The following is a 25537-nucleotide window of genomic DNA, read 5'->3' as shown; positions in this document are numbered from 1 at the left end:
TAACTTGATCTCTCATTGCCTTTTGCACTAGGACCGAAGGTTATTTCTACATCTTTATCGTTTTCATCATGTTTTTCGTTTTATGACTATAAACTACATATATATTTTGCGTTATAATCCTACAATTAAAGGGTAGTATACGGATATTAACCCACAAGTGGTATCAGAGCGAGGCCACGCAAATTTTTATATGTGTTTTTCATTAAACGATTTTGAAATCGATGAATTTTGGTAAAAAAAAAAAAAAAAAAATGGCTCGGCTGATTTTTTTTTGTCTCGGCATTTTTACTTTGCTGCGTTTTTTTTGGGGAACCGTGTCCATGTACACGGTTTTGGTTGAAGTTTTCGCATTGTTTTCGTTTTTTGATCTTTGCATATTGCTTTGTAATCGATATTCATCGCTATATGTTAAAGATCGGTTAAAATGATTGCATAAAATTTCGTGTGGCACAATTTTTTTGTCTCGAAAAATCATGAAAACCGTGTGGCCTTTACATGTTTCACGGCCTGTTTTTCTTGTTTTTGCATTGTTTTGCGTGCCACACACTTTTGTTAGATCGTTCGATCTCTTGTTTTCGTGTTGTTCTTAGCGATTTGTTGTTTTAATCGATAATTACAACAAAAAGGTAAAGAACATGTCAATTGTTTTTATTTTAATCCGGATTAGAGTAAATTGCAATTGTGTTTTAATCAAACCGTTTTGTTTTGATCTTTCTTTGCTCACGTTTTGAGCCGCGTAAAATTTTTTTTGCCTCTAGAAGCTCACGGCATTTCTGCGGTTTTAAATAAAAAAAAATTTTTTTTTAGGCCCCTGGTACTGTTCACGTCAACAGTAACATAAAAAAAAAAAAAAAAAAAAAATTTTTGTTTTTCTCTTTCGGCCTTTCTAATGCATAAAACGTTTTTTTTTATGCTCTCGCTTGATTAGTGAAACGGTTCACCCACGTAAAATAAAGTTACATTAACATGATTTATTGTAACGGATTATCTCGGATTAAAATTAACTTGACTGAAGCGGTTTTGTCATGTAATTTTAATTATCTTTGGTGGTTTGGATAAAAATTAAACATAATTACGGAATTATGTCACGAATAATTTTATTTTTAGTTGATGCATTTTATTTATCGTTATAGTTTATTTTGAATGTTTTTGAATGCCTTTTAATTACGTATTTAATTATTTTGCAAACGGTTGTAACTTAGTGTGGCCTTAGTAGAACGTGTTACCGTAATGATGGAACACGGTCTTGGTTGTATTTTGAGATCTCGTATCTCCATTTTATTTCTTTTAATTACAGTTTTTATTTAGAATGTAAATAGGTTTATATTTGTAAATTTTAAATTGTAATTTTTGAGAAGACTAAAGTTGGAGACCGGATGCTCACTCCCGCTACATGGATCAAGATGGAACATCAAGACAAGCTTCTCGGGTCCAACGGTGGATTCCAAAGTTGTTTTATGTTTTTCTTTACTAGGATAGGCCACACTAGGATTTTTTATTTACGTATTGCATTCATTTATTTATTTTTCGTAACGATAACATGCATCATATTCCGCCTAAAAACCAAACCACCTAATTATTGCATGAAAACTGACACATATAGAGGTCACGAGTTAGTTTTCATTGACATTCTCATGTCACACGATTTTAAGCCATCATCCAAATAAATTCATTCACGACAGACGCTAGTTATTTGTTCACTTAAAATGAATTATAATTTTGTTGATGGGATCTTCCTCGTATAAACTAAAATTGAGAACGGTCTTTATAGGTCAAACTCCAATGAGTCCCTTCTTCGTCGGTAGGCATACTATGACCCCTTCTACGTCGGGTAAGTTGGAACTGATTGACCTATTTTATCTCAACACTATGGTCACTCGTACGATCCTGTGATTATGGTGGACTATAGATAGGATTTACAGAAATCTATCGACCAAGAATTCTTCCTAAGAATTAGCTAAACAGTTGGCTTATCAATTTACTGAAATTGAGTCTTGGGATCACTTGTATCTTTCTTGAGGGAGATCAATTATGCAAGTGCGAGAGTCTACATGTTTAAAATGAATTTTAAAATAGACTTAAATCACCTCGATGAGTTGCTTATTTCGTTTTTGTTTTTCTTTCTTTTTCAAAGTGTAGATCACGTTTTAAATCGCTAAACAACAAATGGTCAGTTCAAGTAACGACCCAATGCCAAGTGCCACATTGGACCGTGAGTCCTGGCTTAGGATCTTCATGAGTCGGATGAATCGCCTACTCGATCAAGAATGACGGATCCAACTTCATGGACTGGGAGGCGGCATTACGGAATGCCGCCGCTGCCGACGGAAGCTCAAATATCTGCTTGAGCCCATGCCGTTAAACCCAGGTCCCACGGTTGAATTGGCGAAATCGACAAGTATAACGATTTCGCTCTAGAAGCGGGTGCGGTGAAGAACGTACTTATTTTTGCAATGGAACCCAATTTGCAGAAACGCTTCATAGCCCAAGGTGCAAACAAGATTTTCACCACGCTCACTAAGGAATTCTCGAAAGCACCGAGAATCGTGACCTATGAGCATACCACTCGCTTCTTTGATGCGAAACTCCGAAAGGGCCAACCGGTTAGCCCACACATTCTCAAAGATGATTGAGAATGTCGAGAAACTGAGACCTTTAATCGTAACATCAGCGAGAACATAGTTATCGACCGCATGCTTCACTCACTCCACGATGGTTTTTCGCAATTTAGAGCGAATTACTATATGAATGATTTGAAGAAAACCCCACATGAATTGCACTCCCTTCTCGTACAGACCGAGAAGGACATGAAGTTCAGTGGGAGTTCAAACAGATGTCCTCGTTGTGTCAAACAAAGGGAAAGGTAAGGGCAAAGCTCCGGCAAACCTAACAGTAGGTAAGGCGAAGTTCAAGAAGTCGGGTTCGGGGAAGAGTGGTCCCGGTGAGGCGAGTAACTCATCGTGCATGACAAAGAGCAAGAGTGAAAACATGGAATGCCACCATTGCCACAAGACTGGGCATTGGAGACGCACATGTCCTGTTTATCATGAGGACTTAAAGGCAGGTCGTGTTAAACCTGTTGGTATGTCTTCTCTCTCTTCTACTTTTATTCATATGATTGAGATTAACCACGCAAGTTACGGAACTTGGGTACTTGATACTCGGTTGTGGTTCTCATCTGTAATCATGTGGGGGCTCCGAAACATCGAACCCCTCGTAAAGGGTGAGGTGGACCTGCGTGTTGGGAATGGAGCAAGAGTAGCTGCCATCTCCAAGGGGACATATGTGATCCAGCTTCCTAGCGGATTTGAGTTGTCATTATATGATTGCTATTATGTTCCTAGTCTTTCGAAAAACATTATTTCAGTTTCTGCTCTTGACAAACTTGGTTTTTCATTTGTAATAGAAAATAATGCTTGCATTTTCTCATTACACGATATGATTTACGGCAAGGCAGTTTCCATGAACGGAATTTATGTTTTAGATCCGACCACGGAAATATTACACGTAATGAATAAAAAGTTAAAGGTTGGTGACAAAGATCAAACGTATTCGTAGCATCGCCGTATGGGACACATTAATGAGAAACGCGTAAAGCAGCTCATCAAACATGGAGCTATCTCAGCCTTTGATTTTCAATCATTTGGCACGTGTGAATCATGTCTCATCGGTAAGATGACTCGGATTTCCTTCAAAGGTGTTGGAATGCGCGCTGCTGACCTATTAGGGCTCATACACACGGATGTATGTGGTCCTATGTCAATCACCGCACGAGAAGGCTATAGGTATTTCATCACTTTCACGGACGATTTGAGTAGATATGGCTATGTCTACTTAATGAAGCACAAAAGTGAATCCTTTGAGAAATTCAAAGAATACCAAAATAGGGTACAAAACCTATTGGGTAGAAAGATTAAAACACTACGTTCGGATCGTGGTGGCGAGTATCTTTCTCACGAGTTTGATCAACACCTTAAAGACTGTGGGATTGCCTTACGCTTAACTCCACCGGAACACCTCAATCGAATGGTGTGTCCGAACGGAGAAATCGAACACTACTTGATATGGTTCGATCCATGATGAGTCACACGGTTTTACCCGATTCATTATGGGGTTATGCTCTTTTGTCACCGCTCTAATACTTAACCAAGTCCGTCTAAAGTCATTGACAAGACTCCATATGAACTATGGAAGGGAACGGTCCCTAACTTGTCCTTTATACGGGTTTGGGGCTGCGAGGCTTATGTCAAGTGGAGACACGAGGATAAGCTCGGCCCGCGATCGGTCAAGACATTCTTTATAGGTTATCCTAAAGGAACACTTGGTCATTACTTCTATTCGCCAACCGAACAACGTGTTTTTGTTGCGGCTAGTGCGACATTCTTAGAGAAGGAATTTCTCGAGAATGCAAAGAGTGATAGAACCTTCGACCTTGAGATTCCAAACCAAACACCGAGCAACCATTGGAGGAACCAATTCCTTCAATCCCGGCTGCGGTGAATATTCCCGAGGAACCTAGGAGGTCGGGAAGAGTCTCTATTCCTCCGGACAGATACATTGGTCCGTCGAGGAACATGACATAGATGACGTTCTACTCTTAACGAGTAGTGAACCCGCAACATATAAAGGTGCCATGACCAGTTCGACTCAAAGCTATGGCTTGAGGCCATGCAATCCGAGATGGACTCCATGTATGAGAACAACGTCCGGGATCTTGTTGACTTACTCGCTAAGGTTCGTCCCTTCAATGCAAAATGGCTTTACAAGATAAAGCATTCTGTGGAAGGTCAACAAGATATCTACAAAGCACGACTAGTTGCTAAAGGTTTCACCCAAGTGCCAGGTTTGCACTACGATGAGATTTTTGCACCCGTAGTCATGCTGCGTTCCATTCGGATTATCTTAGCGATTGCCGCTTTTCATGACTATGAAATTTGGCAAATGGACGTGAAAACCGCCTTCTTAAACGGCTTTTTGGAGGAAGAGTTGTACATGGTACAACCCGAAGGTTTCATCGATCCAAAGACATCCTAAGAAAGTGTGCAAGCTTAAGCGTTCCATTTATGGACTTAAGCAAGCATCAAGGAGTTGGAATCATCGCTTCGACCAAGTGATAAAAGAAAATGGATTTACTCGATCTGTCGAGGAACCATGTCTATATATCAAGTCGAGTGGGAGCAAGATTGTCTTTCTAATATTGTATGTTGACGACATGCTCCTGATTGGGAATGACATACCTCTCTTAACTTCGGTGAAAGTATGGTTGAAAAACCATTTCCAGATGAAAGATCTGGGTGAGGCACAAAGAATTCTGGGCATCCGTATCTATCGAGATAGATCACGACGGATGTTATCTCTCGATCAGAGTCTTACATAGACAAAGTCCTAGAGAGATTCAGGATGACTAACTCCAAGAAGGGGTTCCTTCCTATGGCTCCGGGGTGCATTTGAGCAGTCTCGGGCACCGAGACACCGAAGAGAAAGAGCGCATGGCACGGATTCCTTATGCCTCGGCAATAGGATCTATCATGTATGCCATGATATGCACACGTCCCGACGTGGCATATGCATTGAGTATGACAAGTCGATTCCAACAGCATCCAGGTGAATCACACTGGTTAGCTGTCAAGAACATTCTTAAGTACCTCCGGAGGACTAAAGATTGGGCATTGACTTATGGAGGCTCTCCAAAGCTATGCGCAACCGGTTACGCAGATGCTAGCTTCCAAACGGATCGAGATGACTCGAAATCTCAGTCTGGATTCGTTTTTACTCTTAATGGCGCTGCAGTCACCGGAAGAGTTCCAAGCAAACAGCATTCAAAGAGATTCTACGACTGAGTCCGAGTACTATGCCGCGTCTGAAGCTACAAAGGAAGCGATATGGATGCGTCAATTCTTACATGGACTATCCGTAGTGCCTAGTTCGAATGACCCGATCACCATCTATTGCGACAATAGTGGTGCCATCTTCCAGGCTAAGGAGCCAAAGTCTAGCAACAAGTCTAGACATGTACAACGGAAAGCTCATCTAATCCGGGATTACGTGGAGCAAAAGGAAGTAGTGATAGAAAAGATTGCTACAGATGATAACATAGCAGATCCTCTCACTAAAGCATTACGACAAGATAAGCATGAAGGGCACGTTAATTCCATGGGAATTAAACGTGTTCCTAAGTTGTAGTACTCTTTTATGGATTAGATTCATTCGTTTTTGTACTCTATACAACATCATCGTTTTGATATTTTATATATATTTTGTTTTTCATGTGGATTTGTACGACAAATTTTGAACACCACAAAGTGAACTGCAAAAACATTATATTTTTAGTCCTTAATTGCCCACATGAGCTGATAACTCGGCAATTATTTTGTGACGTTGGTTGATGGTGGGTTCAACTAGCCATAAGTCAACAGTTGACCGACCAATCACGAGAGCGATTTATACGGATATTTCGTAGGACACTATTGTGACATCGACGTGGAGTCCTAAATGTTTTATAACATTCGCTGCCCGGTCGTGGATAGGACTTCCATGGTGATCCTAAGAGTCGATTCTTTGACTATCGACTGTCTCTTGAGACTAAGGCATTTTGGGTGACTTTGGTTTCTTTCTCACGGTCATCCGTAACAGGGGGCCAAGTAGATTTTTTCTGGGTCATTTCATGCCGTGCTTAGATCGGAAGGAGTTCGAGTTGAAGGAAATATTCAGCCTTTATCGTGTACTCGATATTTCTCGGGGCCACTCGAGGAGTCAGAATCGAAATGCATGGCCATGCTCGAATACGAATTCGTTTTATCAGTTGAGTTACTCTCTAGTCGGGAAACCACTCTAGATACAGATCGATTGTAAAATACGACCTTTGTGGATCCAGATCTGCAAATTGTTTTACATTGAGTGGGAGAAATTTTAAATGAATATGAGAATCGGTTATCGCACATACACTTGTACGGACAAGTGGGAGTTTGTTGGAGCTTGTGTCCTCCAGTTAGTGCGGATAACGTCATTGCACATACACTTGTACGGACAAGTGGGAGCTTGTTGGGGTTAGTGTCCTTAACAGTTAGTGCAAGGACTTATAAACCTCTAAAAGGATCAAAGGGTATACTTTGTATCATAATCAGTTGATCCACGTTTATCAATAACGGTTGGCTTGCTAGATAAGTTTGACGTTATTGTCATACGGATGGCGGTGATCAACTGGTCCCTAAAAGTCACACCTATAGGATACGTCTTGAGTGATGTGACGGTATGAAAATACAAATCATGTAGATGCCAAATTTGACTAACCATTAGTTCGAGTTATTTGACTAATAAATTAGTCAAAATGTGATGTTGAGATCTTATATTTAATACGGATTAAATATCATGGGCTAAAGGCGAATTAATCAGTTAATTCGTAAAATTGAATATAAACGTTTTATATTTAATTAAATGTGTATTGAATATAATTATACAATACTGTTTTGTCGGACATGTATTAAGAATTCAACTGACCCGTATTATTAGTTGATGCCTTAATTTCCGATAACCGATAACAGTTTATAATGAAACCGCGTCGTACACACTTAGTAAGCTATGGACCGGACCACAAGTTTAAGTGAAGAGGAAATTAGAAAGCCCATGAGGCTCCCTCTCCACGGTTTGGCCGAGCCATCACAAGACAAAAGGGGAGTTCTCTCCTCTTTGTCTAACCTAATTTTTCATTTGACAAAAATAATTAGGGTTTTGGGAATTGTGCCTCCCAAAATTCCGGATCTCTCATCCTACACAAACTCACAAAACAATCCCCTCGATATTGCAAGGCAATTAGGGGATTATCTCTAGCACAAGGGCATTACTCGGATATCTTGGGTGCAACGATTAGGAGGAGATCTAACTTGATCTCTCATTGCCTTTTGCACTAGGACCGAAGGTTATTTCTACATCTTTATCGTTTTCATCATGTTTTTCGTTTTATGACTATAAACTACATATATATTTTGCGTTATAATCCTACAATTAAAGGGTAGTATACGGATATTAACCCACACTAGACTCGCTAGTCGGGTCCCAAATTTCCCACAGCTAACCTATGGACACGGGTGCAAGCCACGGGAAGGAGGAAGGCACGGTTGGGACTTGACTTATCATTGGGATACATGCTTCCCTCCCTTGACCACATTTCAAGCAAAATATTATATACAAACTAAGTGCAACAAGATGGAGACACGACGTATATATACATGTGACAATGCATGCAAGAAATGGAAATGGCATAAAGGAGACGTGCAACAATTTGACTAAACCTAACAGCATATCAACGCCAACAATCCAATAGTTCCCCAAAGGAACATCCAAGGCACAAAATTCCCATCCTCCTTCAAATATACAAGATATATAAAGAAAGAACGGTGAAGGAGTAAGAGATTAGAACGGGTTTATCAAACGGTCTTCTAGCTCCTTTTTGCCTCAAATGGTCAATGCCTATGCCAAAGGTTAACCAACAAACAACATATATATATATATATATATATATATATATATATATATATATATATATATATATATATATATATATATATATATATATATATATATATATATATATATATATATACAATGTAATGTTTTTGTGATTTTTTGAACGTTTTTCTATTTTTTTGATTTTTTTTGAAATTTTGCCAAATTTACAAGCTATTTACAAGTATACAAATTATTTACAAATATGTACAAAGTAGATATTTCCCTCCCCACACTTAAGACTTACATCGTCCTTGATGGAACGAAATGTAGGGAGGAAATGGAAAAAGAAATAACATATTTTTGGATTTTTGTAATAATTTTTTTTCAAAGTAAAGAACTTGTTTTTGTATTATTGGTTTTCTCAAAAATTAAATAACATGTTTTTTTTTTTTTGGGCATCCTCCCCACACTTGCTATATACAATACCCGGCGACGGGGGAAGTGTGGGTGGGAGGCAAATAGAATGAAAAAGAACGTGTTTTTGTGTTTTGTTGATTTTTTTGAAAATAAATGACATGTTTTTGAATTTTTTGAATATAAGGAATCTCCTCCCCACACTTATCTATGTACATAATGTATGGAGGAGAGTCGGAATTTAAAATTCGTGTTTTTGTGATATTTTCAATTTTTCAATTTTTTTGTGTTTTTAAATGGGGATGCAATGCATGAACTAGGCTAAATGCAATATTGAAATACAATGCAAACTATGCTAAATGGATGCAATTCCTATATGTGACGATATATTACAAAATTGAAATCTAATGTAAGCTTAAATGAATGCAACTACATGATTCTATTCTACTTATCATACAAGTAACTAAATGCATACAAAATGGAAATTTTAATGAGAAGGTTTAGATTGAGGGAATCATACTTGTCTTTGGATTGGAGAGGGAGCAAAGGTAGGCCAAGTGCGAGGCCTTCTAGGACTAGTTGTCCTCATCATCATCATCTTCCCCGGTGCCGAACTCGGACTCCCTAAGGAAATCATCGGTGTTCATAGGACCGGAGGGGTCGCCAAATCCTGTGGTGGGCTCGATAAAACCTCCCATGCCCGCTCCCGAACTACCCCCGACCTCGGGGTTCCCAAAAATGGAGGGTGCACCTCCAAACCATTGAGCATCTTGCCCCTCCCCTTGAGAAGTGGGAGGGGGAAACACCGGGGCGGCAAAGTAATCTGGCCGAAGATTGATGTCGGCATAGACAAATGTCCCCTTGCTATAGTACCCACCATCCGGCTCAAGGTAATATGAAGGGTGGAGGTGGGATGGGTGCTCGTAGTTCTTCCTCATGTAGTCATCGTAGATCGGAAATTGACCAACTGATTGGTCATAGAATATCCGGTCCAAACGTTGTTCAATGCCCTGCCTCTCACTAGCGGCGTTTTGCAAACCCAACCGCATATCATTCATAAAGGTGATCAAGTCGGCGTGGAGTGGTGACGGGGGAGGAGGATCTTGGCTAGAAGAGCCCTCACCAAAGTTGCTCCCCCCCCCCGATGGTAGAGGTTGGAAGGGTGGTGGTTGGAAAGACGGGTTAGGCATGGAGTATTGGAGACTAGATAGAGTCTCCCTCCGGTTGTCCCTCCCGTAGACAATTGTATGAGGTGGGGGAGGTTGGGACTCGTCGGGCTCCGCCTCAACTTCAAGGAGGTAAGAGTCTTGGCCGGGTGTGATTTTGAATTTGGATGCATTGGGAATCGGGATCGAATTCTTCTTTTGTATTTGCCAATAATCAACCCCGTCAAAAGGATTGGTTTTAATCCACTCAAGCTTTTTCGTCAACCAATCCTTTGTGATATAGGTTTCACCACGAACCCACCTTAAGGTGGACAAATCTACCGGATTGTCAAGGCACTTGGCAATTCGGGTGATGAGGCCACCCACATGAAGAAGGACTTTTTGTCCCAGGGATTTTGCAAGCTTGCTCAAGTGGAGGGCCAAATGATGACCGACATTTATCTCATAAGGGGTTGGGGTCGTGAGCAAGTAAGAGCCCAAAATTTCTAGCTCGATAACACAAAACACCCACGGTTTGGTGGTTGTTGTGGGACTCCACCAAACCATTTCTTGTTCAAATTTTGAGATCACTTATCCCTCAAAGATGGGGGATCTTCCAAATTAACTTCATTTCGGGTCTCGATGGGTTGATCCTCATAAAAGTATTTAACTTGATGACCATTCACCTTGAAGAATTCTCCTTTGTTATTCTTCATCTCAAAGGAACCATAAGGAAACATGGTAACTACCTCAAAGGGTCCCAACCACCGGGACCTCAACTTTCCGGGAAATAGTTGAAAACGGGAGTTGAAGAGTAGTACCTTGTCTCCTACAACAATTTCCTTCCTTGTAATCTCCGAGTCATGCCATTGCTTGGTCCTTTCCTTGTAAAGTTTAGCATTTTCGTAGGCATCCATCCTCAACTCATCAAGTTCATTAAGTTGAAGGAACTTCTTGTTCCCCGCGACATCTAAATCATAGTTGAGGTCCTTAAGAGCCCATCTTGCTTTATGCTCTAACTCAAGAGGTAAATGGCAAGACTTGTGATGGGTGATGTCGTCGGGTCTCCCAATCAAACATATTTATAATACTCAACAAACTACTAGTTAGTGGTAAGTCGAGATCGATCCATGAGACGGTGTGCTTTGGGTTCTAAATCTATCTATCTCAATTTATGCTAGTGTCACAATTTGTTTGGGTTTGTAGTTGTGTCTAGGCTAATGCAAACAATAAGGTAAAACAAGCAATAAAAGGAAGGATGTAAACAAATGATTAAAAGTACTAGGATATCATGGGGTCATAGGGGATTCATGGTGTTGATCATGAAAAACATGTTTACAAAGTTGCAAGCAATTAATGTTGTGGAGGAACCGAGTTGGTTTATGTCTTACGGTTCATAGGAAGAGTTGGGTCCCGGAGCCAAATCGATTAGATTGTACAACACTTACAAGTCGACTTAATTTCCTCCTATTCAACTTCTATGTATGGTCTAACAAGACTCGAGTTGGTTTATATCTTACAAGTCTTGTTGAGTAGATAAGATATGGGTAAAAATGCAAGGATTCATAGGCTTACCATTTCATCAAACATAACATGTGCATAGGTTGACATCACAACAAGCAAGCAATTTAATTATGAAAACATATTAGATTAAGCATGATTAATCCCATGTTGATTTCTCCTAATTATCGACTAATCCTACTTGAGAGACTACTCACTTATTATCATGGAAAACATGTTATTAATGGTGTCAAACATAACAACAAGTGTAAACATGATAAGAGAATGAGGAAATAAACAATAAAGAGTAAAGGGTAAAAGAATTATACCAAACTTGAGATGATTCCAAATAATAAAGCAAAGAATAATAGAAGAACTTGATGATTGATGGAAGGTTGTCAATCTCCCAATAAACCCAATAATCTTCTAATTACGCAATAATAAACTTGAATTACTCAATAATAAACTTGAACAATAATTAAGGAAAGATTACTGTGTAATTTGTGGAAAGATTAAATGATAATTTATTCTAATCTACTCCTAATCTAATCTAAGGAAGGATTGATTTAACCTAATGAAAACTTCATTCTTTAATTATTAAAAATGGGGTATATATAGTAGAGCATCATTAGGTTAAGCAAGGGTAAAATAGTAATTTAACAATGCTAATTGTTGGGTAGGGAATCGCCGGTCTCAAGAGAGACTCCGGTCTCCTTTTCGCCGGTCTTTGAAAAATATGTGCATCCTTCATAGAATAAGAAGAGCACGAAAGTTGCTGTAAGAGAATCCCAGCGGATTTGTCTCGGGACGAGCGGATTGGCGGACAGCTTCTTTGTTTGAGCTCGGATTGTAAAACGGACGTCATTTTCTCATCCGGACTTCTATTGGAGTGATTCAAAAGCCTAGATCACTTTATTTTTCGATGCCGTTCCATCTAGCATAATATTAGAGCCAAAGGAGGAACTATTGGTTTGGGTTTCAAGCGATTTCTTCATGCAATGCCTTCCTTCTCGTCATCCTTGCTTTTAACCTTATGAGCCTTCTATATACTCTTTATTCCTACATACTTGGCCATCATTCTTGCCTCCTCTTCATACTAGTCCATCCAATATCATAAAAAAGCTTCCAAATATGCACGAAAGATGGGAATTTCCGCCTTATTATCTTCTTTCCTACAAAACATGCGAAATGCACTAGGAAAGCAAAATAGAAAGCATTTGACGGATAAAATGGCTATGGAATGTTATAATAGTATGCAAAATAGGCTCAATTAGGGGACTAAATGTGTGCAAATAATGTTCACATCAAATATCCCCAAACCGAACCTTTACTCGTCCCGAGTAAAGAGGTGACAAAAACTAGACCTTTATTTAAACTATCTTAATAATATAGCCGATGTGAGACAATTAGCGGGTCTCACTCCGCCCCTTCAACTCACAACAATACAACCATGAGGTAGGATGCCTTCTTTCAAGGCAAGGTCGGTCTTGCCAAAATGGCGACACATCCAAACATTAAGCACACAAAATCAAGTAATGGATGCATCTACAAAAGAATAGCCACTTTCCTCATCTAAGTGGTGGAAATTATCTACAAGGGAAGTAATTCAAGGGTACACACTCCTTCATAGATGCAATTTCTTCAAACTACTAAGCCTAGAAGGATACCAATAAATCACCTCCAAGTTGTGTCAAGCTAGGGTACCTTTGTCCTCAATCGTTAAATGATTTTGTCAAGAATAGACTCCCTATGGTGTTAGAAACACTGGAGGATCGCGGAATTCCCCTTCTCGCCTAGATAAGAAGAAGGGTCGTCCCATCTCTACTATGCACAAAAATGGATACGATGGATAAAGTGATCGATAGTATTTGAGTTTCATTTGGGAGTTTGCTTTTGTTGTTGTTTTTCCCCCTAATATCTTGTGGCATATAACATTTGAGAACACTTTCTTTTGCCATTTCTTTTGATATTTGGCAATTCAATACTTGACAACTTTTCAACTTTTTGCATTTTCTTTTTGAACATTTTCAAAGTCACCCCATATGTAGTGAGGGTGCCTTATATTTGAAGCTTTAGGAGTCTATTTTTGCTCCTCTTTTCATTTGATGCATTTTTGCAAACTTTCTTTCACTTTTCATTTCATTTCTTGAACTCAAATTTGAACAATTTCTTTTTTGTGCCCATTCCCTTTGATGACAAAATGTATGGTAAAACATGGATGAATGATGGTTGCATGGTTTCAAGGGTCACCTTGGAATAAACGGTAGCCAAGGAGTTATCACACCACAAGGTACTCTTGACTAGGCCTTAATCCATGGGTCAAAGGATACTAGCATTTCACATCCTAGGGTGTTTTACAAGTATTCTAACAAGCAAAGTCTTAAGAAGAAAAAGCATCTACTAGGGCCTATATACACTTGTCAAGCTTCCCAAGTAGACGGTTTCACAAAATTTTTCTAACATGCAAACTACATGCCATGATGCAACTAACATTTATACATCCTAATGCATATGATTCTACCAACTAGTGTGTCATATAAACTAAATGCAACTCCTAACAACACATAGATACACAAACCGCAACAGCAAAACACACCACTTCCTCCTTGACATGTAAGCCCATCCTCCTCATATGAATAATGAAAAAGAAATGGAAAGGAAATAGAGATTAGAGCGATCATACCAAGCGGTCTTCATTTTCCCTTGCTAATGCCTCAAATGTAGTGTTGTATCTATGTGAGAAGAGAACAAAAGCACAAGTATATACAATTCTACACTACTAAATTAAAGAACATGTTTTTGGTTTTTCAAATTTTCAAATTTTTATGGATTTTTGTTTTATGAAATTAAAAGACATATTTTTGTGATTTTTCGAAAATTTTCAATTTTTATCATTTTTGGAATATAAAATCCCATCCCCCACTTTATTTTGGACATTGTCCTCAATGTACATGTAGGAGTAGGAATAAAAAGGAAATACATGTTTTTGAATTTTTGATTTTATGGAAATTGAAGTACAAATGCAATGATATGATATGAATGAATACATGCTGTAAATAAATGCAATTCTATATGACATATATAACAAATGAATGCAATCTAAACTACACTAGGTGATGCATGATTTCTAGTAAATATGGTCACCTATGATCAAACCTCCCCAAACCGATTTAAACACTATTTCTAGTGTAGAAATGAATAGGTTTGGCCATTAGTGACTATGCATGAATTCTAATCTATATGCAACTATCTACATGAATCATGTGAGATATATTACAATGCAAACTATACTAAATGCATATATACAAATTTATGGTTTATTGAGGAACTCGATTAAACCAAATATTATTAATGAACAATTTCATAGAAGATTATCACTAGCACTCAAAGCACGTAGAAGTCGGTCAAATTCTTGGGAGTGAGAAATAAATAGGCATGGATAACAACACAAAATTATGCAATGAAATAATGTCCAAGTAAGAGACCAAACAAGCATGTCAAGAACATTATGACAAAAATTATAAGAGAAATGATGGATGGAAGGAACATGAAATGGGTAGTTGGTTGGCAATTCACTCAACTCATCCTCCAAATAGTCAAAATCACAACATTCAATGCAAGTACTCTCATTATCATCCAAGGTAATTTTAAGGGTGTCTATTTGGGGTTCCCAAATGTCCTCATCATATTCCTCATCCCAACAAGGTCCATTATCAAAGGGGTTGTCATAGCAAGGCTCACCAAGCTCAACACAATTGTCTCCCTCAAATATGTCATCCTCAAAGGGTGAGTTTTCTCTCAAGCTCACATCCATATCATTCTCACTTTGCCCATTAACATCAAATTTCATGGAGGTTGATTTCATTGAAACACAAGAGGAGTAGGATGACGGCATCCAAGCATTAGTTTCACAATCAAGAATGTACTCCTCCTCATCATCACTCTCCTCATCTAGCACTCCATCTTCCCAAGGTGGGGTAATTTTGTGGGCAAAGTGGATTGGCTCAAGGTTATAGGAAGGTTTCTCATCCTCACAAATCTCATTTTCATCATAGTTTTCCTCAATGAATTTTTGAAATGTGCTTTTTATCGCTTCTATACCTTCCTTGGCACTTTCAAATATGTCATGTATAGTTTGCTTGAGACAATGAATGGTCATGAACTCAACAAATTCCCAAAATTCCTCACAACTCATCTCACAAATTCTACCACCACTCAAGTGAAATGCCAAGTTGCGGGTTTCAAGGTTCATGCCATTATAAACAACACAACATGCTTCATAATTTGAAAGAGTAAAACCATGATGCCAAGCATGAGTCATATAATCTTCAAATCTTGCAACATATTTATCAAATGATTCATTTTCATATTGCCAAAAAGTGAATGTAGACATGTTGAGCATGTGAAATAGAACAAGTACAATAAAACTCAAGAAAAAGAAGCACAACTAAAACTAGACAAAAGAACAATTCAAATAAACAACACCGTCCCCGACAACGGCGCCATTTTGATGGGTGATGTCGTCGGGTCTCCCAATCAAACACATTTATAATACTCAACAAACTACTAGTTAGTGGTAAGTCGAGGTCGATCCATGGGACGGTGTGTTTTGGGTTCTAAATCTATCTATCTCAATTTATGCTAGTGTCACAATTTGTTTGGGTTTGTAGTTGTGTCTAGGCTAATGCAAACAATAAGGTAAAACAAGCAATAAAAGGAAGGATGTAAACAAATGATTAAAAGTACTAGGATATCATGGGGTCATAGGGGATTCATGGTGTTGATCATACAAACATGTTTACATAGTTGCAAGCAATTAATGTTGTGGAGAAACCGAGTTGGTTTATGTCTTACGGTTCACAGGAAGAGTTGGGTCCCGGAGCCGAATCGATTAGATTGTACAACACCTACAATTCGACTTAATTTCCTCCGATTCAACTTCTATGCATGGTCTAACAAGACTCGAGTTGGTTTATATCTTACAAGTCTTGTTGAGTAGATAAGATATGGGTAAAAATGCAAGGATTCATAGGCTTAGCATTTCATCAAACATAACATGTGCATAGGTTGACATCACAACAAGCAAGCAATTTAATTATGAAAACATATTAGATTAAGCATGATTAATCCTATGTTGATTTCCCCTAATTACCCACTAATCCTAGTTGAGAGACTACTCACTTATTATCATGGAGAACATGTCATTAATGGTGTCAAACATAACAACAAGTGTAAACATGATAAGAGAATGAGGAAATAAACAATAAAGAGTAAAAGGTAAAAGAATTATACCAAACTTGAGATGATTCCAAATAATAAAGCAAAGAATAATAGAAGAACTTGATGATTGATGGAAGGTTGTCAATCTCCCAATAAACCCAATAATCTTCTAATTACCCAATAATAAACTTGAATTACTCAATAATAAACTTGAACAATAATAAAGGAAAGATTAATGTGTAATTTGTGGAAAGATTAAATGATAATCTATTCTAATCTACTCCTAATCTAATCTAAGGAAGGATTGATTTAACCTAATCAAAACTTCATTCTTTGATTATTACAAATGGGGTATATATAGTAGAGCATCATTAGGTTAAGCAAGGGTAAAATAGTAATTTAACAATGCTAATTGTTGGGTAGGGAATCGCCGGTTTCAAGAGAGACTCCGGTCTCCTTTTCGCCGGTCTTTGAAAAATATGTGCATCCTTCATAGAATAATAAGAACACGAAAGTTGCTGTAAGAGAATCCCAGCGGATTTGTCTCGGGACGAGCGCATTGGCGGACAGCTTCTTTGTTTGAGCTCGGATTGTAAAACGGACGTCAATTTCTCATTCGGACTCCTATTGGACTGATTCAAAAGCCTAGATCACTTGATTTTTCGATGCCGTTCCATCTAGCATACTTTCAGAGCCAAAGGGGCAATTCTTGGTTTGGGTTTCGAGCGATTTCTTCATGCAATGCCTTCCTTCTCGTCATCCTTGCTTTTAACCTTATGAGCCTTCTATATACTCTTTATTCCTACATACTTGGCCATAATTCTTGCCTCCTCTTCATACTAGTCCATCCAATATCATCAAAAAGCTTCCAAATATGCGCGAAAGACGGGAATTTCCGCCTTATTAACTTCTTTCCTACAAAACATACGAAATGCACTAGGAAAGCAAAATAGAAAGCATTTGACGGATAAAATGGCTATGGAATGTTATAATAGTATGCAAAATAGGCTCAATTAGGGGACTAAATATGTGCAAATAATGTTCACATCAAATTGCCATAGACCAAACGGTAAGGAGTAGTGTCGATTGGGGTATTGTATGCGGTTCTTAGAGCCCACAACACATCATTGAGCTTAGCACTCCAATCTTTCGTAGACTTATTCACAACCCGCTCCAAAATAGCCTTGATTTGTCGATTTGATACTTCCACTTGCCCGTTGGGTTGTGGGTGGTATGCAAGAGCTACTTTGTGCCGGACACCGTACTTTTTGAGGAGAGAGTAGATGGTGCGGTTGATGAAATGTGACCCACCATCACTTATAACGGCTCGGGGCACTCCAAAGCGGGGGAAAATGTAGTCTTTGAATAGCTTGGTCACTACCTTTGAATCATTGGTAGGGGCGGCGATTGCTTCAATCTATTTGGACATATAATCCACCGCAACCAATATGTATTGGTTGCCAAATAATGATGAAAACTGTCCCATGAAATCCACGCCCCATACATCGAAGAGTTCCACCTCCAAAATGGTGTTCAAAGGCATTTCATCTCTTCTTCCAATATTACCTCTTCTTTGACAAGAATTGCAAGAGTGAACCATGGCATATGCATCTTTGAACAAGGAGGGCCAATAGAAGCCACAATGAAGAACCCGGGCTTGGGTCCTAGAAGTGGACAAATGCCCTCCATAAGTGGTAGCATGACAAGCTTGAAGAATTGCTTGACCCTCTTCTTGAGTAACACATCTTCGATAAATCCCATCATTGCATATTCTATATAGGAAAGGATCTTCCCATACATATCTCCTAGACTCATATCTCAACTTCTTCCTAACTTGGTTATCAAGTTCTTCGGGGATAAAGCTAGAGCTCAAGTAGTTAGCTATATCCGCATACCAAGGGTCGGAGTGCGTGATAGCTAAGATAGAATCATCGGGCAACCACTCATCAATGGGGATTCCATCATCAACATCCCCTCGGGATTCTCTAGTCAACCTTGACAAATGATCCGTAACAAGATTCTCGGATCCCGGTTTATCCTTGATAATAACATCGAATTCTTGTAACAACAAAACCCAACGAATTAACCTTGGTTTAGCATCTTTCTTGACCATGAGTTGCTTGATGGCGGTATGATCCGTTTAGACAATGACTTGGAAGCATAAGAGATAAGGCCGGAACTTCTCAAAGGCATACACCACCGCCAACATTTCTTTTTCCGTGGTGGTGTAGTTGCATTGTGCATTGTCTAGGGTCTTACTTATGTATGCTATCACATGGAGCTTCTTATCATGTCTTTTTCCCCAAGACCGTCCCTAGGGCGAAATTACTCGCATCACACATTAGTTCAAATGGGAGATCCCAATTAGGTGGTTGAACTATCGGAGCCGAGACCAAAGCTTGTTTAAGCCTACAAAAACTTTCAAGACAGGCATGATCAAATACGAAGGGAGTGTCTTTAGCTAAAAGGGAGGTAAGCGGTTTAGCGATTTTCGCAAAGTCTTTGATAAAACGTCGATAGAACCCCGCGTGGCCTAAGAAACTTCTCACACCCTTGACATTTTTGGGTGGGGGAAGTTTCTCAATCACCTCTCCTTTTGCTTTATCCACTTGGATCCCCTCTTTGGAAATCACATAACCTAGAACTACACCCCTTTGTACCATAAAATGGCACTTCTCCCAATTCAATTTTAAGTTATATCGAATGCATGTTTGGAGAACAAGGGAGAGATTCTTTAAGCAATCCTAAGAGGTACCATGGACACTAAAATCATCCGTGAACACCTCCATAGACTTCTCTATAAACTCAGAAAATACAGACATCATTGCCCGTTGAAATGTCCAGGGAGCGTTGCACAAGCTAAACGGCATTCTTCGATATGTGAAGACACCGTCAGGGCAAATAAAGGTAGTTTTTGCTTGGTCATCCGGGTGAATGGGTATTTGGAAAAACCCGGAATAACCATCAAGAAAGCAAAAATACTCATGATTTGCAATTCTCTCTAGCATTTGGTCAATAAATGGTAAGGGGAAGTGATCTTTGATTGAAGCGGAATTAAGCTTCCTATAATCAATACACATTCTCCATCCCGTGACCGGCCGGGTGGAGATGATTTCACCTTCCTCATTCTCAACCACGGTCATGCCGCCCTTTTTGGGGACGATTTGAACCGGGCTAACCCAATCGCTCCCGGAGATGGAGTAGATAATTCCGGCCTCAAGCAACTTATCAACTTCCTTTCTTACCACCTCCTTCAATTTCTCATTTAACCTTCTCATTGGTTGGGCGGAAGGTGTGAATCCATCCTCAAGCGTGATGCGGTGCATGCACACTTGGGGATCAAGGCTATACCCAATGGCTTTCTTGTTTTCCTTAAGAACTTTTAAGAGTTTTTCTTTTTGTGAAGCCGTTAGGTCCGCATTGATGATCACGGGGAAGGAGTGTGCCTCATCAAGATAGGCATATTCAAGGGATGGGAGCAAAGGTTTGAGATCTACCTTAGGAGGGCTCGGACCCTCAACTTCATCCAATATGGGTGGTAGGACTTCATAGTCTTCCTCCAAATGCTCCCCTGAGCACTTATCTTTAGCTTCTTCAATAGCTTCTTCCAATATTTCTATAGAGTAGACACTTTCAAACATAGGTTGTGACATGGCCCCGGTCAAAGAGAATTCAACAACATTCCCTCCTACCTTGAAGGTGAGTTTCCCCTCCTTGACACTAATGTTAACATCTCTGGTTTCTAGGAAAGGCCTTCCTAGAATAATTGGTGTTTGTTGATCCTCCGGAATATCAAGGACAACAAAATCCGCCGGGATATAGAAGTTGCCAACCTTGACCGGTACATCCTCAATCACACCCATCGGTCTTTGAACCGATCTATCCGCAAGTTGTTGTGTCATGGAGGTGGGAATCATGTTATGTAACCCAACTCTCTTTGCAATGTGAAGAGGTAGAATGCTAACACTAGCACCAAGATCACAAAGTGCCCTTTTAATGCTCACATTACCCACCGTGCACGGGATGGAAAAACTACCCGGATCTTGTAATTTTTCCGGCATGGGATTGAGTAATATTGCACTACATTCTCCTCTAAGAGGGACAAGTCCTTCTCCTCCAATGCTTCTCTTCTTGGTCAACACATCCTTCAAGAATTTTGTGGAGAGCGGCATTTGTGTCACTACCTCGGTGAAGGGCAATGAAACCTAAAGCTTTTTCAACATATCCACGAATTTGGAGAACTTCCTCTCCTCATTCATGACTCTACTTCTATTAGAAAATGGGATTGGACGGTTATTGGTCTTTTTGGAAGATGAGGATTGCTTGGTGTTGGCCACTTCACTTGATTCTTCACCTTTCTCTTGGTTTATTTCAACCACTCTCTCTTGGTATCTTTCAACCACTATCTCTTCCAATACAAAATTGTCATCATCTTCGACGTAGTCACCCAGTTTCCCTTTCTTGGTGTGGTAAACCCGACTTGAAGGTGAGGGAGGTGAACTCTCCTCACCATCTCTCATCAAATCTCTCTTCCTCTTAGTTTCATAGTCCTTGTAAGGGTCCTCCAAGTCTTTCCCACTCCTCAAGGTCACCACAAGGACTTGTTGGTGTGGTGGTGGTCCATCCCTAGGATGTGAGCCTTGAGGAGGCAATGAGTGAGGAGATCTTTGAGAAGAAGAAGGGTTTTGGTTTGCCATATATAAATCAAATGTCCTTTGATGTGCTTGGACATTTGATAACTCGGTCTTCAAAGTTTTGAATTGATTATCCACTTTGGCATCTATGTCCCTTAGCAATTTCTCAAGGGAAGAGGTGGGTTTAGGTGTTTCTATGTATTGTTGGTTTTGTGGAGGTTGGTTGAAATTTTGTTGTTGTTGATACCCTTGTTGTTGATATCCTTATTGTTCACTACTACAAAACTTGTGATGGACATCGGACTTTTGGCTATATGGACATCGGATACACAACCGATGTAGAGTTTGGTCATGTCCATTATGGATTAATGGACATCGGATTTTAAACCGATGTCCATTAAAATTTGCACATCGGATTTTTAGGAAAACCGATGTCTATTTGATCAATGGACATCGGATTTTTAGGAAAATCGATGTCTATTTGATCAATGGACATCAGTTTTTTGCAAAACTCCGATGTCTATAATTATTATTTTTTATAAAAAAAAAATATTACGCTGTTGCCCATATTAGTCGTACACATGATGACAATGCAAAATGATTCCATAATCAACAAAAAATATCTGTATACAATCAATCGGTTATCCAAAGCCAATTACAAAAAAATTTCATCTACATAATGTGTCAAATTTACTTAGACGACTAACCTATACAAAAATATAAATCGATATGTAAACTAACTAATTGTTTAAAAAAAAAAAAAGGCCGAAGAGACAAGACTACTTGGCAGCCACAGATTTGTTCATCTCCCATTGGGCATATTACCAAGAGAATCTGGTTCAACACAACAAAATTAACGAGAAAACAAAATATCAACATAGAAAATCCTATATAACTAACGAGACACATACATTACTGTATTTTAAGTATCACAACTACTAGCAATACACTCACCTGAATGTGAGGAGCTTGGAACATTTCTGTATGATCGTTTTCAACTTCGCCATACCGACAAGGGTTTTTCCTGAAGGTTCATAAACAGATGCATTTTCCCAAAAATTAGCTCCATCAGCAGTAAAAACAAAAACAGGAGGAATTAAATATGCCACTGTCATTCCAAATCATTCTTATGCTGAATGGATTTTAATCTACCTAGGACTCTAGGAGTAAGTCATCACATAACTTTCAGAGTGGAATTGGCAGTAAGCACAATGAATTTGATGGACTGGCATGATGTTCATGAAGGACGAATGTCATACCAATGTGTTTCTCATGCTGGCGAAAGAGGTATGAGTGAGTACCATCTGCAATAGAATTATAAATCGAACTTATCAAACACCGCAGATGGCAGTCAGTAACACAATTACAGTCACGACATAATAAAACACTGTATAACAACACGAGCGAAATCCAATAGAATTCTGATAATTTACCAAAAGCTGATGCATAGATGTTTTTCCACTTGGAAGGATACATCCCCTGGATCAGGCATGCCCGAAAGCGTATTTCAAGACGCATTATTCTGTGACGACTTTGCAGAACCATTTGCATGTACTTGCGCGCTTCACCAGTGACTTTCTGTCTATGTACTTAGCTATCTCTATTCACATAATCCTCCTATCTTGAAAAAACACAGATCGACAAATAAAAACAACATTCAGAAAATTTAGAACAAGTATGAATAACAATCAATTTATCGATTACCAAGTCGTTCACACAAGTCTAACTATTTGTCAAAATAATCCATAAAACTCATAATTGGTCCAGTAAGAATGCCAATTTTTTGGTGATCAAGGCTCGAGGTTGACATGGTCAGCAGAAAGTTGGTATATTTTCTTTGTTTATTACCTTTCCGTATCTGGTATTATCTTTGTTGTTGTATGTTGGTTTCTCTCTTGGGATAAAAGTAAAAGGTGATTCTAAAAAAAATGTAGAACAGAACAAAATCAAATTGGCCAAAAAGGTCACCTTATTGATTAGTAGCTATAATGATAAATCATGATTATGCTAGTCATGTATTTGTTGACAGCTCAAGATACTTAATTGTAGATTAAGATAAGCATAAAGTCCATACTAATCAGTAATCTCTGTGGTGGTTTAGAATTTGAATGAACTTTACTTTCTCTCAGTAAGTTGGTTGTTAGTCCTTCTAAAACAAGACACTTTTTTGTCAACAAAATCTCAAACAAGATTTGTACACAGATAAGTTTCTGGCGACAGTCTCCTACATTGTTTAGGTCATACTGTGATCAACTGATCATGTTAGTTGTCGTACTAATAGCAAGGTATGAACAATAGTATTTCAAAATACTAATCTAAACTTAACTCAGTAAAGAAAAACAATTGCTGATAGTTGTTAGAACTCTCAAACTCATGGACTACAAAAGTAATTTTATACTCTACAAGTCCATGTGATTATGAGGAGCTATAAAAAAGAATTGATTTGAAATCTCATAAAAAGTAAAGTTATCAAGACTTATAAGAGGCTTCAAGAGTGCATCACTCCGGCCACTGACTGCAATAATACCATTTTTATAATATCATACGAAGTGCAGTACACAATACACTAATACTCTGCCACTCATCAAACTCACTAATCTCCAACTAATCATACTCCCCCACCCTCCATGGAAGCTTGTCTTTTTGTTTGGACTCAACTGAATGAACGTATTGAGACAATATAAGCATATAAACCAAACTTTCGAATATTTCCACAAGGACACATATTGAACAAGAGAGTGAAAAAAGACAGCCAAGACTCGAGACAAGCAAGAAGCATCAATAATAAAAAGCTCTTTTAATTTCTAGTAGTTGGAACCTGTTCCTTCTGATAGTCCGTACAACAGTAGGCATCAGCTGTCAGAAACTTCAAATCAATATGAATCATCTGAAAAACAATGTAACAACTATGATACATAACAAACCAACCTCGGCTGAGAAAGAATTCAACATTACCACAAGTCAAGTTACTAGCAAACTTTAGATCATATCAAAACAAGTATGCTATGACACCAACTATTTTTATCGAAGAGTTGTTAGGCACTCGCAAAACATGTTTATATTATGGTATATTATATCTTCTAAGTCGACTAATAGAGTTCATGTTTACTAAACTAACAAAGGTTTAACTAGAATAACAAGTAAAGCTAAGACACCAATAAAATAAGAAAAAAAGAAATTATACCAAACTTGAATTAAATTGAGCATGAAATTTATAGATCTTGAAAATCGATTACTAAAGATTTGGAATTGAATATAAATGAGATGAACTAAATTAATCTAATTAAATCATTTGAGAGAAAATGAGAAGAGGAATTTTCTATCCTAAATCACTGCGCTGTTCTTCGCGTAAAAATGAAGGCTACTTCCCAAAAAATGAGAGTCTCGTCTTACTACTGCATCTTTGCTTCGTGTTATCATCACTTTCAATTTAGCTTAATAACGAATTAGAGAATCAAATCGCAGAGTAGTTGAAAGGATTATAAAAAAAAATCGAATTACCTGACTAGAAGGAAAACGAAGGACGATGGTGCGTGACAGTGGCGGAGGCCTAGGTTCCTGGCGGAGGTGTTGTCACCGGAGTGGAGGTGGTGAAGGTGATATTGGTGGAGGGCTTTAGCGTTTCTTTAGGGAAAGGGGAAAGGGGAAAAGGGAAAGGGGAAAGAGGAAAACGGGTGTCAAATGGGTTATGGTTTTTGGGAGTTAGAGTGAGTGAGAGGATTTGGGAAAGAATGTATGTAGTCGAAATTATAAGTGATGGCGGAAATTTTCACTTTAGATGCCCATCGGTTAAATGCAATGTTCCATGTCCATGACTTTTAAATAGACATGAGTTTTATTAAATATCACATGTCCTTTAAAATCAGAAATAATGGACATGTGTTTTTTAACGCAACCGATGTACATATAATTATATGCACATCAGGTTTTTGCAAACAACCGATGTGCATGTTATGTACATCGGTTTTCCAGATAATCCGATGTCCATCGACTGATGTCCATAACGAGTTTTGTAGTAGTGGTTGGTTGCATGGTTGATGAGATTGTTGATTTGAATGGTAGTTTTTATGTTGGTATGGAGGGTTTTGATTTTGGTTGTGGTAGTTGTCTCTTTGATGGGGTGGGATGTAGTTTGAATTGTCATATTGTCTTTGGCCTCGGTATTTGGAGCCTTGGCCT

The 25537-nt window shown here is 38.7% G+C and overlaps 1 protein-coding gene and 1 long non-coding RNA gene across 3 annotated transcripts; both read right to left on the bottom strand.

Moving 5' to 3' along the window:
• Positions 1-18141: 18141 nt before the first annotated feature.
• On the bottom strand, positions 18142-20896 carry LOC141631046 (uncharacterized). Its single transcript, XM_074443770.1, has 2 exons — positions 19687-20896; positions 18142-18782 (listed from the first exon to the last, which is right to left on the bottom strand). Exons 1-2 carry the CDS (start codon positions 20894-20896, stop codon positions 18142-18144), a joined length of 1851 nt encoding a protein of 616 aa, XP_074299871.1.
• Positions 20897-22616: 1720 nt separating this feature from the next.
• Positions 22617-25044, bottom strand: LOC141627258 (uncharacterized). Of its 2 annotated transcripts, none has more exons than XR_012536819.1 (4): positions 24860-25044; positions 24177-24245; positions 22792-22979; positions 22617-22662 (listed from the first exon to the last, which is right to left on the bottom strand). It is a non-coding gene; the product is annotated as an uncharacterized LOC141627258 (long non-coding RNA). The 2 variants fall into 2 exon arrangements; XR_012536820.1 differs by having other exon boundaries at positions 22792-22975.
• Positions 25045-25537: the final 493 nt, after the last annotated feature.

The sequence above is a fragment of the Silene latifolia genome, chromosome Y (assembly GCF_048544455.1).
Source record: "Silene latifolia isolate original U9 population chromosome Y, ASM4854445v1, whole genome shotgun sequence".
In the NCBI taxonomy this organism is placed as follows: Eukaryota; Viridiplantae; Streptophyta; class Magnoliopsida; order Caryophyllales; family Caryophyllaceae; genus Silene; species Silene latifolia.
Note: the sequence above shows the minus strand (reverse complement) of the source record. Positions and strands in the feature narration are given on the sequence as shown.

Coding starts and splice junctions, on each gene's coding strand:
- LOC141631046 (XM_074443770.1), bottom strand. CDS start 20,896: ATGCCGCTCTCCACAAAATTCTTGAAGGATGTGTTGACCAAGAAGAGA. Junction 18,783..19,686: donor GTATTTTTGCTTTCTTGATG/GTTATTCCGGGT, acceptor TGTTGTTACAAG/AATTCGATGTTATTATCAAG.